This window comes from Lepisosteus oculatus, chromosome 5 (assembly GCF_040954835.1).
Source record: "Lepisosteus oculatus isolate fLepOcu1 chromosome 5, fLepOcu1.hap2, whole genome shotgun sequence".
In the NCBI taxonomy this organism is placed as follows: Eukaryota; Metazoa; Chordata; class Actinopteri; order Semionotiformes; family Lepisosteidae; genus Lepisosteus; species Lepisosteus oculatus.
The window spans coordinates 36,714,054-36,730,018 of NC_090700.1; the positions used below are offsets into that span (position 1 = coordinate 36,714,054).

At 39.1% G+C, this 15,965-nt stretch overlaps 1 protein-coding gene across 1 annotated transcript; it reads left to right on the forward strand.

Annotated features, from left to right (window-relative positions):
- Positions 1 to 213: 213 nt before the first annotated feature.
- lrif1 (ligand dependent nuclear receptor interacting factor 1) lies at positions 214 to 7,917 on the forward strand. The gene is made up of 5 exons (XM_015342508.2): positions 214 to 309; positions 576 to 1,043; positions 2,806 to 4,294; positions 4,855 to 5,112; positions 5,706 to 7,917. The coding sequence occupies exons 2-5, from the start codon at positions 964 to 966 to the stop codon at positions 6,591 to 6,593; spliced, it is 2,715 nt and encodes a 904-aa protein (XP_015197994.2). The 5' UTR covers positions 214 to 309; positions 576 to 963; the 3' UTR covers positions 6,594 to 7,917.
- Positions 7,918 to 15,965: the final 8,048 nt, after the last annotated feature.

A 15,965-nucleotide genomic window follows, 5' to 3' on the forward strand; every position in this document is an offset into this window, starting at 1 on the left:
ATAAAATGAAAGTCGACGTTTTCTCATTTGGTTTCCTGTCCTAACTATAAATATGGAAGTTTTGCTGGTGGTCTATAGATGTCGCTGTTTCTGCCATGAAGAAATCTACTTGGGGATCTATTTTACCACAGGAAGTTAATGTTTTTGATCCCGGAAGAAATAATATAATTTCGATATAACATCCAGGTTAACCGGAAGTATAAATCAGTTGAAGAAGTCTGGTATTTTTTTAGAGACTGGTTTGTATACGGCTATCCAATTAGAGAAGAGCATATAGTATTTACAGTCTGACGAGTGTAATATTGGGAGGTAAGTTAAGCTTCAGATAAGATGAAGTACATATTGTAAAATTTTACAAACTTAATTAGATCATCTGGAACCCCAATATTCTATGTTTTAACCCAATACCTCAATTTAGCTGAAGAGATATCATTAAATATGGCGTCTCAGTGGTTATGCTGATTTACAGCACTGGGCAAATAGTCCGTTTTTAATCTGTATTATATTTGTAGATTATGTATGTATGAAGGATTTAGTTTTTATTGTAATTGGTTAAAATATGTTTTTCTTTTCAGGGATTCAATAGAAGTGGCTCGAGTGAAACGGGGCGGGCGTTGCTCTCAGGTCCGCCATTTTGCTCCGAGAAATTTCTTCCTGCGCTTCACTGGTGGAGGTTTGCGGTACTGCAGTAGGAGTGGTGAAAGGTGGTCTGTAGAGGAAAGGACATGAGGGGAAGGGTTGCTTAATAGTGAATTCAGTATGTCCCAAAAGAAAGCCATTTATTGTACCAAAAGTTAACGCAGTTAATGCTAAAGGCATCCCTGGTGTTATTTTGTGATACAATTCTAAGACGGTAAACACTGATCTTAACTACTCGGTTCACCCTTCTGGCTGTGAGAAACGGAAAACAGCGCTTCTACTGACAAAAGGTTCGCTCTCCCTTAACTTCAACGTAAATCCTACATGATCATGAATAATAACTTTGTGAGATTTTCAGTACCGCTTAAACCTAGCGATAATCTACCGGCATCTTCAAACCAAAGGTAAGACGTGTGTATTTGATTAATATTTTAAATGTATTCGAATCATAATGTTCCTTAGCATTGTATCAGATGAGCAAACGAATATTATTTAGAATATGATCCAGAATAATTGGAACTGCGGGAAATAATGTCCAGATCGTGTGTGGAAATTGAAGAATAAAAATCTATGTGATCAGTGTGTATGTGACTGTCATCGCAATTATGGTGTGAAACGTACTTCTACAAATCTCTAGAGCAACCGCAAAGGTTTTATCGGTAGAGAATTTTCATGTAATTGAAACAAAATACTAAACATAACACTTAATTTCAATCACACATTTAAGACTTACTAAATACCGTTTGTGTATTGGCAATTTATCTCCATATTTTGCTGTGTAAAATGTTTTTTAAAGTCACTACAGTAACATGTTTCTTTCGTATTCGATGTTCAAGGACCTACTATTCGCAAAATGATCGTGTTTAGCTGTACGGCCATGGACACTGATGATAAAGATGGATTGATCGCAATTTTTTTCTGCTCATTTAAATTCCGTTTTTATATGAGGCAGAAACGTGTTAGTATGACATAAATAAACGCTATGATTTATTTTAAAATGCACTTGAATAAGCCTAAGAGTTACAGTTATTTACTTTGTTTTTCTTATTTAAAGTAAAGCAGAACTTTAAGATAAAACTCGAGGGTTTAATTTATGAGTGGATTGTATATCAAGTTACATATAAAAACAGTGTAACTGAGTTTCTCCTGGCTTTATGTAGCTCTTGTATTTACATTTACTGTTGAGCCTTTTTTTTCATAGGGTTTCCTAAAACGCTTTACATACATATCCTGAAAATGAAAACTCAGAGGGCATTACCTTTTTTCAGAGCAGTGAAAAAGACTCTTGCACCATGTGTGTGAACCGCAGCAGGGATGCAGAGCTTGGGTTTTAAAACTCTGTGAATCATGCCATCTTTGACCTAAGCAGAATGTTTTTGGCCATACTTTCTGTTGACTTATTCTTTGATACTGCAGTATAGTTTTAACAGTTTTGTATATAACAAGAGCAGTGAAGACAAATCAGAACTGTTTGGCAAAAATGACTATCAGACACTATATTTTTCTAAACTATTATGTTGCCAGGTTGTGTATTTTTACACTAATTACAACTGAAATTAAAAGATTATGCAAATCTCTACACATGTAGAGGTAATTTTCTAAAAGAAATACAAAATGTCCATTTTTTCTATTTTATTTAAATTATTATAGTCGGGGTGTGCCCTACTGTCTGTACAATTGAAATCTTAAAAGTCTTTAAATTAAAATATCAGTAAGGGCAGACTAACTTAGTAGACTGATTTTTAAGCAGGCCATCATTTAAATCAAGTTTTGGCTTTTAATACGGTGTAGTTCTAAATAGTTTATTTATGAAGACTTATGCCATGTAATTTTCTACATTTTTAATTAATTGTTATTGTTTTATTTTTATTTAATTTTTTATTGTAGTTCATCATTTTGGTGGCAGTTGCATTTGATTGTGCTACATACAAAGTGTGCTCACTATAATACAATCTAATGTTTGGTTTTATGTCATTGTATTGCACAAACGACTATAATAAAATGGGGGGGGGTCATATTTCCATAATTTGTAAATAGTTCTCTATTATAAATATACATTTATTTCAATGTATTGTATGATTCTCTTTTGCAAGAGAAGTTTAGCTTCTGTACATGGACTTTCTTGTGGTTTCATCTATTGATATATTTCTCTTTTTTTTATTTCAGTGTGTCACATGGATATTATCAAGTAATGCCTACCATATGCTCCAATGGGCAAAATATTTTAAAACTGATTCCAGTTCAGAAAGTTGGTGGGCAGTTTCTTCAGATGCAAGCAAAAATTAATTTGTCAAGCACTTATAAAAACAGTGATGCTGAAGCACTTGTGACTACCAACCAACCCGCCATCCGTTTCACCCCTACTACAGTTTCCCCTGGACCAATTGCTATTTTACAACAGACTAGCCCTGGCAAATTCATTCTGAAAAGACAGTCAGATGGGAATGTTTTAGTAAATCCAATTCACGGAATGGGACAACTCCAGGAGAAAGTTACTTTTGCCACAACATGTTCTCCAGTTCATATTCAGGTTCCAGTAACACCACACAAGCCACAGCAAACCTCTGCTCCAGTGGAAGTGCTTGCTCTAAATTCTACTAAAACACCTTCTGTTTTAAATCTGAAACAGCTTCCCGTCACTGTAAAATCACCAGTACTCCCTAATGGCCATTGTCTCCAAATCCCTGCTAATGCAGAAGTTAAATCATTTCCAGCCTCTGCTCTTCCCCAGGCAATCAAAAAGAAAATATTACCTCCAACCATTAACTGTAGTGTAGAGGCTTCTGATCCTAGCAAAAACGCTCAGACAGTAATTTATGTGTCACCAGTCAATACTATTAAAACTATGAGTCCAGTCCAGACTATCCCAGTGTCCTCCGCTACAGAAGCACTTACACATTTATTGAAAGTTGCTAAGCACTCAGTTGGTAATGATCCTGTAACAACCACAGCTAAATCTGCTCTGCCGAAAAGTAGTCAAAATACAGCTTCTCCAATCAAATGGGTTGTTCAGGAAAATCCAGATGCACCTGCACCATGTCTTGTTCCTGTAACCACCAAAGACATAACTACTGATATTTTGAAAACACTGACACGAATTGAGAAACAAGGAAAGGATGAACAGAACGTAGCATCAAAATCAACTGTTTCCCAGGATATCCAGCCCAAAGTCACTGCAGGAAAAGATAATGCCTTAGTCATGTGCAATGGAAAACTGTATTTTGTAGCCAAGAAAACATCTGAGTTCAGTAATATCTCCTCTCAGTCACAGAAAGTGAGTGAAAACATTGGTAAGGATTCTTCTGTAGCAAGCCATCAAAATCCACCCTCATCGCAGAACCTGCCTGCTGCTTCAAGTAGGTTACGAACATCAGATTTGCATTGCCAACATATGGAGCCAATTTTGATTAATGATGGTCCAGATGATATTGTTGACTTATGCAATGAAGGATCTCAGGATGAGCCTACACATCAGAAGAATGTAGAAAGTAACAAGGTGCAGTCCCCTGTGAACCAATCTTCTAGAAACGATGATGACGATGACTCAAATGTGATATTTGTGTCCTACATACCACCAAAAACAGCTGTGGAATCAAATAAGGACAGGGAGAGTGTTCCTAGAACTTCACCAAGTGCCTGCAGTAGACCTGAGAAGGTATTTGTATTCTCGTGTCCTATTTGTCATAGAAAAAATATTGTGTACTTTTGTACAGTGTGAACCTTAAAGTTTTTTTTTGTGCTAGTTAATTCTTTGAAAGCTAAAATAATTTATGTTCAGTTCTCATATTCCATATTACTAATGAGGGGGCTCTCAAATCCAGTCATTATTTCCATGTTGTTACAGTCCAATAACACTGATGATATTGAGATGATCTGGCAGATTAGAGATCCCACGTCTAACACCAAATGCCAGATTTAATTGGTTTATTGCCACATATTTGAACAAGTTAGCTGGGCAACTATATCTAAAATGTTCTGTGGGATGTACTCTTATCGTAGTTTTTAAAATGGCATAAATTCACTACAGTGATCAGTTGTAATTTGTTTTGTGGGGATGTATTAACTGCATCTCCCTTCAAGCTTTTTACTTTCATGGAAGCTGATTTTAAAACTGTGTGAATTGACGTGTTTTATTATTGATAGTTGTATTGTAAGTGCGAAAGGCCATGTTAGCTCCCTTGGTTTTCTTACAGTCTTTTTTTGTTGTTTTTACAGAGCACTGTGGATTCAGGTCAGCAGCAAAGCATAGGCAATTTCTCAGGAAAACGTAAATGTGAAAGTGATAGCCAACTGAGAAAGCAGTTTGGGATCACATCAGAAATTAAAATCTGTTTGCAAAGAGCTCCTTTGCATGATAAGTTAGTTCGAGATAAGAGTCAACGAAGTCCTTCCACTAGTAAGTGCACATTGGAGGGTATCCGGAAGTTAATCCAGGGATCAAGGATGGAGATGAAAACAAAGAAACATGTAGAGGTAAAGACCAAAAGCTTTTTGAAGGCTGAAGAGTAAATTCAAGGGGTTAATAATTTTAGTTTTCTTTTGTATAATAAATGTACATGGAGGTTTTGAAGTTATTGATCTGTTCAAGCTGCTGCATGGAGCAGGTTTTTCACAAAACAGTAACATCTATAGAATTTAATTGCTCCATGAGAGAATATGCCATAGAATACAATGCTTTGTATAGGCTTAGTCATTTAATCTTGTTGTGCTATTTATCATAATCAGTTAGAAAATGTACCTCAGTAAATAATCGTTGACATTTAAATTCCATATTCAACCTGTAAGGTAGAAATAAAAGATGATTACAAAGATGTACATCAAAATCGATTGATGCAATTTATATCATCCAAAACCCCCTCTGCTTAGGGGATTTTCTGGTCAGTCAATGAATATTAAACCAGTGATATCTAGACTATATGACTGAAAATGCACAGCAAATAAGGATTTTATAGATTAAGCCACTAAGGAATCATATCTGTTTTCTGATATTATACTTTTATCACAAAGTTGTAGTTATTGTAGTATGTTTGAATAAGAACTGGTAATAAATTCGAAGTATTTTACAGGTTGTGGTGGTACCTGACCTTGATGCAACCCCAAAAAGGGAGCTTGAAAGCAGCCCATGTGATGAGACCAAGAAAAGGAAACTGGAATTACCTGAAAATATTTCAGGAACTGCCTCTACTTCAGGAGCAAACGCAATAGCTCCTTCAGAAGAAAAATTTGCATCATCAACGAGCACATCTTCTGGTGTACAAAGGCTGGAAAAGAAAGAGGTTCAGTTGGGCAAAGAATCAAACACTTTGAGATCAAGTGAGAGATCAATACTAAATGTAACTAGCTCAGATTCTGAAGTGATATCCAGCGGCATGGCATGTGCAGTGACAAAATGTGACACCTTTTCTCCAATGAAGGCGATATTGCCTGCAATGGCAAATTCTGCAATGGATGAAATCAAAGAGACTGAAGAGCTTGGTCCAGCCTTGAGCAACAGTGTTGCAGAGGTCGCTGGGGTCCAGAATGCAGTGAAGTGTAATAAGCCTCAGGAATCATACACTAACAGTAGCGTAAGAAAGGAAATTCATGCACCAAGTAAGACAGACCCTGTCATGGAAAAAGGAATGCCTAATCTATCATTGTCAAGTGCTATTAGAACGGAGTCAAATCGTATTGAGGCCCTGGTCAACATCAGTTTAGAAGCCGCAGCAGCAAAGAAAAATGTAGCTAAATCATGTGAAAGCTCAGACTGTTCTGTACCGATGGAAATTTGCAGCTTGTCGACCTCTTTTGAAACAAGTGTTGAACACTGCACAAGTGATGACCTCTATACCGTAACGCCCATGGACGCAGAGGAAATTGTACGAGATGAGAAAATCAAAAGGTTAAGAGAACTTTTAAAACAGAAGGAAGCCGCTCTGGAAGTGCTGAGGAAGGACATCATAAAACAGCCATAAATGAGATCAATGTGGATCCTTTTTTACAAAATTTCCCGGAACAGTTTCTCTCTATATTAAATGAAAATACGTTTTTTAACTTATTTTTTTGGTGGACGTTCTTTTAAGACTTGTTCCTCTTCTTATATTGTGAAAGACGTTATTTATTCATTTTACCAGAAGATAACTTAAAGATGATTTCTTTGTTATAGTACTTATTAGAAAATATGTACTTTAAAAGCAAGTTATTCGTTAAATGGTCACTAAAGCTCCATCAGCTTCCTTTACTCTCAGTATGGTAAAAGTTGTTACCATATATTTTTTATTCTTATTTTAACATGACCGTATTGATTTTCAATTGTCTGGATCTTTGTGCATGTAAAAACTCTTTGAGACTGGTATTTTTTCCAAGGATATTTATTTTTAACTGGCAAATTCATGTGGTCATATATGCCGGCTGTTTGCAGAAATACCGAACAGAGACTCGGCAGGTGGAATGCAGGGAATCCAATGAGCAGAGGACTAAAAATGTGTTTTTTTCTATCCTTGTGCAGAAGATTGGAAAACTGAAATGTGTGCCGTTCGATATTTGTCACATCTTTAGTTTTTTCCAGAGATCTTGTAAGAATCTGCATTAACACAATATAACTTGGTAGTTTTCAACTCGTGAGTTCAAGAGCATCAATCCAGTGTGTTTTATAGATAACTCCAAATTAACAATAAAGATACCACCTTCAGTCTGATCTGATCTTCTCTGATGTCAGAAGCCAGACATTGCAGTGTAAGGAGTGGAATGGGAGACCGTAAGGAAAAGCAAATTGCTTATTTAGGTGGTGCTGATTGGCCACTAGGTGGCACACTTACGTCCGGACCAGAATTTCTAAACCAATGGTACCATGTTAATGGTAACTAGGGACATTGTGATATATGAGGTGCTAGTCCTTTGAATGAGATGTTAAATCATGACATCCTTTGCAGGACTTTGAACCTCCCAGTGTAATAATTGACTCAGTTGATCCTTAAATTGTTCTGTTAACCAAGGTGCTTAAGATGAACTGTGTTGCTTATTATTTGGCCAGTAAAGATTCCAGGACACTATTTGTAGTTAACTAGAAGTGGTTAACTGTAATGTCATGGTCAAATATGATCTTTGGCTGGCACAATGTGGCTCACTTAAGGTTGCTTCATAGTTGAAGGTAGCAATATCTCACTTCTCTATGCAATCCTCTGGGTGGTGGGAATCCAGGCTCTTCAGTGGTTGATAAATTGGGACCCCTTAATGTAAAATGGTTTGAGATCCTTTGGGATAAAAAACATGAATAATTTAATAAATTTTTGAATAACACTTCCATGTTGTTTTTTTAAATGTTATTTGTTAAATTATACATTAAGTTTTGCATTGGCAATTTTTCTGTTTTATTTTAACTCAGTGGAAACATGCAGTTTCATCAGTTAAATGCTCTTACTGCTACAACCAGTATCCAGCAGAAAGAACATCACACAGCTCCACACAGGAGAATTAGGCTTATGGACAATGTTGAATGTTCACTGGCACTTGTAAAGACTGACTTTTTTGCAGAAAACTGAAGGTACCTTAGCCGAACATAAATACACACAACCCAGATTCCAGGTTCTGTGATGCTGCTTGTAGTGTCTAAACTGAGCAGCTGAACCTTGCATTTGAGCAAGTACAGTATCTTTACAAGACAGGGTAAAGTAAAAGAAAAATTTTTAAAACAAAATTGTACTGTTGAGCAATTCCAGTTAGTTTACAGCGAAATTGCCTACAGTTGGGTTGGGTGACAAGTCAAAATCGTCAAGGAAAAATGTACTTTCAGAATTCAATATTCATTTTGCTCTTTGGAATCTACAAATCCACTTTTGTGATTAAACAGAAGATCTTTGTAGGCTGAGGCATCACTTTGTCAATTGCAAGTATGCAATCAAGTCTGTATCATGGGTATAACTTGCAGAGATAAAGGCCATACTGGAATTTCTTTTGTGGGTGCAAGTTTTTTACTATCTACTTGTTTGACAAGAGGAAGAAGGATAGTGCAATATTTTTCTCTCAGGTACTGCTAGAGGGTGCTATTTTACCAAAAAGAAATTCATCACGTCACTACATCATATTCAGTAATAAACCTGTATATAGAGTGAAGATGTTACATATACCCATACACCTTGAACTTTCATCCTATAAGAAAGTGTTTCTTATCCTATGTCCTCTTTGTAGTAAGTATAAATAAGTATTGGAGTGTTATTTAAAAATAGATTATGGGCATTGTGAGTATACACAGGATGTGTCGGTATCGGGGCGGAGCTCTCACTGGAGAGTGACGCGCTGCCCTGGCAACTACAGCTGAGAGTGTGAGTGGTGTAAGACTACGCCAAACATTTGCCTGAGAGAAGCAGGATTCGGTCCCGAGTTGGCTGAGGATGTGGGTGATGTCTCTAATATACGGACGTTCTGTAGTGAGAGAGTCAGGCTGGAGCAGCACAACAGCAGATCTGAGACGTTGCTGATGCGGGTGCTGTTAGGCGAACATGTCTGCCTTATGACATCGAGATACAGGACAGTGCACTGGCAGGTATAGGTTCATGCACAGAGAAGGTGCACCAGCACCTGCAATATGAGAAAGCAGAGGTGGCTGGGACAGGGTTCGAGGTGCACCAGCAGCTGCAAGTACACAACCTGGCGTGTTCGAGTAAGATGTCAGTGAGGGACAGTGTGTTGAGTCTCAGCATGAGAATCAGTTGTCAGAAGAGACTCGGAATGTAGTTTGCGTGTGAGACCTGGCCTGGTGGCAGGTGTGGGCACCAGTAGCTGGAGGCAAACAAGGAAGTCCGAGGGCTGACTAATTTAAGAGCCGGTAGCCATCATAGAGTGGAAACAGGAGACTCCTAGCACAGCACCAGATCAGGGTGTAGCTCGTTGAGCCCAGGTAACCACGAGTTAAAGGCTCGGCAAGGCAAGGGTCCCCAAACAAGACTGTGGTGTGGTTGTTGGGGAGACTCTGGGCCTGGAAATCCACAAGTGAAGGACCGAGTTCTCAAGTGAAGGACCGAGTTTCAGTGTATGTAATGCCACATGGCTGGGCTACCCCGAAAATGGGGCCGATGTCAGCACCACTCTCGGCACTTGGGCAAAGGGGGCATGTCTGGAGTGTCCATGCCAAGTCCATCCCAAGAGGCGACACCTAACTCCAGGGTATCACAGTATATAAAGGCAGAAATTTCCAAAGCCAAATAAGGGCTCTGAGGTATATTATAGCAATGGTCCATCTAAATCCCAATTTGTACACATAACTAAACATCCAAAACATATGTATTATTAAAAATAAAAGATAACCCAGAATATGACTCAACAATTAAATCAAGAGTTCCCAACTCCAGTCCTCAGGGTTCAACATCCAACCGGTTTTTAAATTGTACCCAGATCTTGGCTTGGGAGAGGAGTTAAATTGACCCAATTAAGGCATATTTGGACTGATTTATTCCTTCTCCACACACCCTCAGATGTTGTTGATTTAAAGAGACATACTGTAGAAAACCTGATGGATCTGGACCCAGAGTTAGGAACTTTTGGTATGAACTTTTAAGGAAATACTGTTGAGTCATTAGCAGAGAAGCAATGCTATGGCAGATTAAACATTGACTTTCAAATTTGGCTTAACATCTCTGTCACTGCAGATCTTTGTTGTATCATCTTTGACATCTGTCATTTACACTACCTGCTTTCCACCTCTTTTTGTGCTGCAAGACTGGGTATGAACAAGCAACAGACTGGTGAAAAAATCAACTTCATAAGCTTAAATTGAACCATGAAATAAGCACAAGCCAGAATGGCAAAATAATTCTGCATTTTGATTATTCAAGGACTGTACTAGATGTGGTGTACCAGAGTCCCTGTTCATCACAGTCATGTGCATCAGCTACACAATTTATGAGGCACTTCAGCTGACCTGTGACTAGGTTTCTGTTCTTGCCTATTGCTTTTTCAAAACTTAGACATAGACCCATGCCACCTCCACAACTGAAATCCAATCTCCTTTGACCACCTGAATAGGCATCATAGGGTGTTAGGGGAAGTTTCAGTCCTCACATAAGTATAACCATAAACCCTTTTCTCTTTTCAAGAATCTTCTCTGGGAGTATTGTGAACCTTACTAGGAACTTTTCTGTGTACTTGCACTGAGGCAGGGTTTTCTTTCCACAGGCTGCCTTCCCCCCGTGCCTGGGAGTTTTCCCTGGCTATCTCTTATAACCAAGTAATTTATTACAAGCATTCTCCTTCTGGCCAGTAACAGGGCTTTGAATCCCTAGAACCCAAACTCAACATTTGCAAAACCATAACCTTCCCTTTCCCATTGAGAGAAAACTCTACCCTAGTCTCTTCTGTCCCTTAAGTCTTATTTTACCAGTGATATAATCTTCACCTATATCTTCTCTTGCTCAGATAATCGTGTTTGGTCAGCGACAACCCTCAATCCTGGAATCCCTGACAGTAGCAGTTCGTTTGGCAGTTGCACCTACAGAGGACCAGTTTCTTCAGCCTTCTAACACTACTAACACTCCTCACCATAGAATATTTTTTAAATAAAACATATTAATTATTTACAAGTCAAAGTATGTGTTTTATGGGACGATAGTTTGGGCCTGTGAAGGAGTGAAAAACAGTCCCCCCCCCCAGTACTCTGGTGCATTTGCAATTGTATTTGCATTTGTACGGTCTTCAGTTTGGGTATCCTGAATGCCCCCTGATGTGTCCATTTTCATCCTGTTTTGCCTCTGAAACTGAATGTCTCATCGTTCACAGGACCCAATTTCACCAGGATGACTTATTGTCCTTTCTCCTTAGCGTTTATATAAGATCATTGGTCCTTTTTCCATTTTCTTTAGCAGTAGCAAATCCCCACTTGCAAACATCCCTTTTCATCCTTTCCCTTAGGTCTACAAGGTCTATCCCCCCTTCAACTCCTTGATTTCTCCCTCCATGTTGTTAAGTATGGAGGTATTCTTTCCATTCCAAAGTCCCTTTTTTGTAATGAACATCAGTAGCCAAAGCAGATACTGTGTCCTTTTGTCCACTACTGTCAGTGCCATTCCCATCATTATACTGTGCCAAGTCAGCACTGTATACTCTTTGAGAAGCTGGTTTATGATATCCAGTCTCCCACTCTGCACTCTTCTTTGGCATAAGGTCCTGTGTTTCCTCAGCTCAGCACAGGCTCTGATGGCAGTGCGGGTTTCTGGTTAGTGATTGCCTGTAGAGGATCTTTCTCGCCGCAAGTCTTTTGTGAATTTCCATCAGTTGAGGTACTTTCGTTTATTGTCCACTTCCTTTGGTTGTGTTCTTTACCAGATTTCTCTGGGAATGCTTTATCTCCCTGATGACCAAATCCTCTCTCATATCTTTATTAAGAGATTTACGGTTGTTCCAGAATGCTGCTTTTCTGCTGGCCTGATGTTTCTGGCACCACTTGTCAGCTTGAGTGTCTGGGCACGGTCATTTCTCAGTCTGTGGTCCGGTGTCTGACTACTGGATCAAATGTCTCATCAGTATGGAGAACCACAGCCTGTTTAATTATGGGAACATAAGCATGAATGGGCTTTGTAATGCCTGGCATGGGTTACAGAATAGGGTGCAGTCCAGATTCAGGGGGAAGTTGGGTATATCTCTCCCTCTGTTTTCTAATGCTTGGTATGTCTGCTTCCTTGTTGATACTCTCTTACCTTCCCAAACGAAAATGACAACCATTTCCTGTAACACTCATCTGAGTCTAGGTTATATAAAGTACACCACTGCCAGGTATACCAAAACTAGTAGGATGTCTGCTTTTAACACCATCATTTTTCCTATGAGGGATAATGACCATGTTTCACGGAGACCCAGCTTAGAGTTCACCTTGGCTATTGTCCCCATCCAGTTTGGTGATTTGTTGTCTTGCCTCTAAATAAAAATACCCAGAATATCGAAGAGCTCTGTCATGTGCCTCAGACCTTCTGAGTCTGTGTTCTTGTCTCTCCTAACCATGGAGTATGCCTTTAGAGATAGCTATCCATGCTTCCTCCCATCAGCTTTCCTTCAAACAACCAATCCTTTGTAATCTCCAAGAAATTACTGTTACTCCAAATCAAACATTGTAGTATTTCCTTGGAGAACAAACTGTGGTTCCCTGCATATGATTTCCCTACTAAAACCCATAAACGCATATAACCTGAGACTCCTTTGATGAAGAGATTAACCTAACCAAGAAAGAGACTGTTCTATCTGCTCTGTTACAGGCGGTACACCTCAGATGATACATTTATATAACACTTCTACCAAGGGATATGTTTTCATTTAAAACCAAAGTCTACAAAGTTAATGCATACATGAGATCCCCACCTGAAGATCTCAAAAACAACTGATTTCAAAACATGATCACATAGAAAGAAGATAAGTTCACATCCAAATTCTTGGTTGTCACCAGTGTTTCCAAGTTTACTGTTGCATTGCTATTTGAGGAGTAATGCTATGAGTTCCTTCTGCGGGGCTGAGGTGAGTCCTTCACTTGATGCAATGTAAAGGAGTGATGCTTGACTGTTCATCCAGCTTCAATATTTCAAGGAAATTATGATGACTTCCAACAGAATCTACAACATTATTAACTGGTACATTTTTTATGCAATCAGATATATGTAAGATGACATGATGATGACAACTGGCAACTTTACACTTTATACTTTTTTCACAGTTTTTGACTGATGTACCATTGCTGAGAAGTCCCTGGACCAAGAGCACTCATACCTGTACTGTCCTTCCACAGTGATTGCAAACTCATTGGCAAGGATCAGCAAGTGGACTTGGTTTGCTCTGATTTGGTTGGGGAGCTGCTGTATGATGTTTCTCGACTTCATTCGTGGTGAAAAGCTGCAGGATCTGTCTTACCGACTATGGAGCAGTTTGTGAGCAGGAAGTCTACTTCTGTTGATGACATTGAGGACACAGAGACTGGTATGCATCTGGTCTGCAGTTACATATATTTTTGTCAGTGTCCCTCACAGTGTTGGTGGAGTTGTGTTCACATCTGCGTTCTGCCTGTGAGCTGTCCCAACTTCCATCTTACTTCAGGATCCTTGCCACTTGTTGTGTGGTAATTGCTATACCTCTACCACTTTATTCATGAATTTGTAAACTGCACTCTGGGTACAGCACCTCTTTAAGAAAATATTGATAAACTAATTTTTGGGAGGTCTGTCTGGCCAAAGTGTTGTGTCAGCTGTTCCGCAACATGGAAATAGTAATCTCTAAAGTGCTCCCAGAGTGAACACGAGTAGTGGAGCTGGTCCTCTGACCACTTATGTAGCCAATCCATTCTTTCTGCACCTGTCCAGGAGTGTCTGTCCTCTTGAATGGGATGAAAACAGAGTCGGTCCTCTTTGTCATTGAACTTCCCATTTACGAAGCATGTATCTTCGGAATGGTTTACAGATCAAGTTGTAGACTGTAGCTGTAGGAGTTACTCTGCAGTATTCTGTTTTTTCTTAACTCACAAAGAATGGGGAGATGGGATCATGTTGGAGTGAGTTGCTTTAGCATATCGACAGTCAAGGATAATGAGCAGTGGAGTTCTTCCTGCTCAGGTTGCAGTGTCACACACCAGGCTCTTTGACAGGGTTGTCTGTTCCAGTTTTGCATGCTGGAGTCTGAGCTGTGGGACCACTGGCACATGTTTGCAGCACCAGAGTGAAATATTGCTCTGGCTTCGTAGGTACAGCCTTGGGTGTAACACCATACATGGATAGGGTCATGGATAGTCAGAGTACTCAGATACCAGCACAGAATGAAGCATTATGTCTCCATGCAAAGGAACCAACTTGTACAATATGTATGACAATGACATGTCACAAACAGCCTTATGTGCCTTCTAACTGGCCTGTATTTACACAGTACAAATATAAACTTCCATAAGATGGAAGTAGCATTCCCTACAGTATTGAGTCACAAAGCAATCTTTGAAGCCATTTTCTACCACATCAAACAAAGGAAACTAAAACAAGTAATCTTTGCATTTTGTTAGTGGGACGCAATATCTTCTTCTGCTTTTACTGCCAATAGGGTAAATAATGAATAACAAATCACATTTTGGCTTCATAGTTTTATTTATATGGAATACCTTTGGTGAACATATTATGTGGAATTTTCTGTTAACAAATATAATTACAGCACAACATGGGCTGACAACTTTAGGGATTGTTCAATGCCTAACCATACAAATTCCAGTCAGATCCCCATAATCAGAGCAACCTACACATTAACTGAGACATACTTGGTTATCTAGAGCAATGGTTCCCAGCCCAAGTCCTGAGTGACCCCTGTGTCTGCTGGTGTTTAATCCAACTGGGCCCTTAATCACCAATGCGAAGTGATGGAATTGAAGTGCTTGATTGTGCTTTTTTTCTGCATTCGCATCTTGCCAGCAACATCTGCTTACAGATCTTCATGCAACCCCTCCTCGTTATTCCTATTAACAATTTTCTGCCATACTTCTGACTTAAACACTCTTAATAAGAGGTTAATTTAGTTTGCACAGACACCCTCGGCCTAAATATGAGAACCACTGTTATCACTTCTCTATTGGCCGCTCCAGTGCAGAACTTGCTATGACGTGACTCCTTAACCTGGTGACATTTCTCTGCTTTGGTCACCCAGACAGCAGAGGCAGGTTTTCTGCAGAATCTGCTGCAGTGGCTGCAGGAGAGTGGCTGGGTGGCGCTTATGACCAAAATACTGTAATGCAGAGACCTGGAGTGGTAACACCGCCCATCAGTGGGCTATTTTTGTTATACACCTGTATAGTATAGCAATACGTTGTTGACCTTGGCACAGTGAAAATAGATTTTTGCATAGTGTTTTTATACAATTAAAACATGATTTCCACCTGCCCAAAGCAGAGATTCTGAATATATTACTCAACAGGCTTTAATTTGTCACATGTGTTGAATGGACACACAGTATACATCAAAAAACATCCACAGTATTATCGGCATAAGTCAATAAACGTTTGTTTCTGGGGGGTTAAAATTGCTAAATCAAACTACCAAAAATATAAATCCATTTTAAACACTTTATCCAATATAGGGCATCATAAGGCACTATTGTTAAAAATGTGCTACTTACCCTCTCCTTAATACTATGCATTTTACCCTCTCCCCCCCCCCCCCCTTCCCTCAATGACCAGATATTCCTTAACTGGCACCAAAACGGGGTTGTGACGAGTCAGGATCTGTTTGAAAATAGCATTTTTATGTAATTTCAACAACTAAGAAATGTAATCTAACCCAATTACACTTTTTCAATATTTACAACTAAGGCACTTTATACAGTATGTGCCCAGTTTACCCAGTACC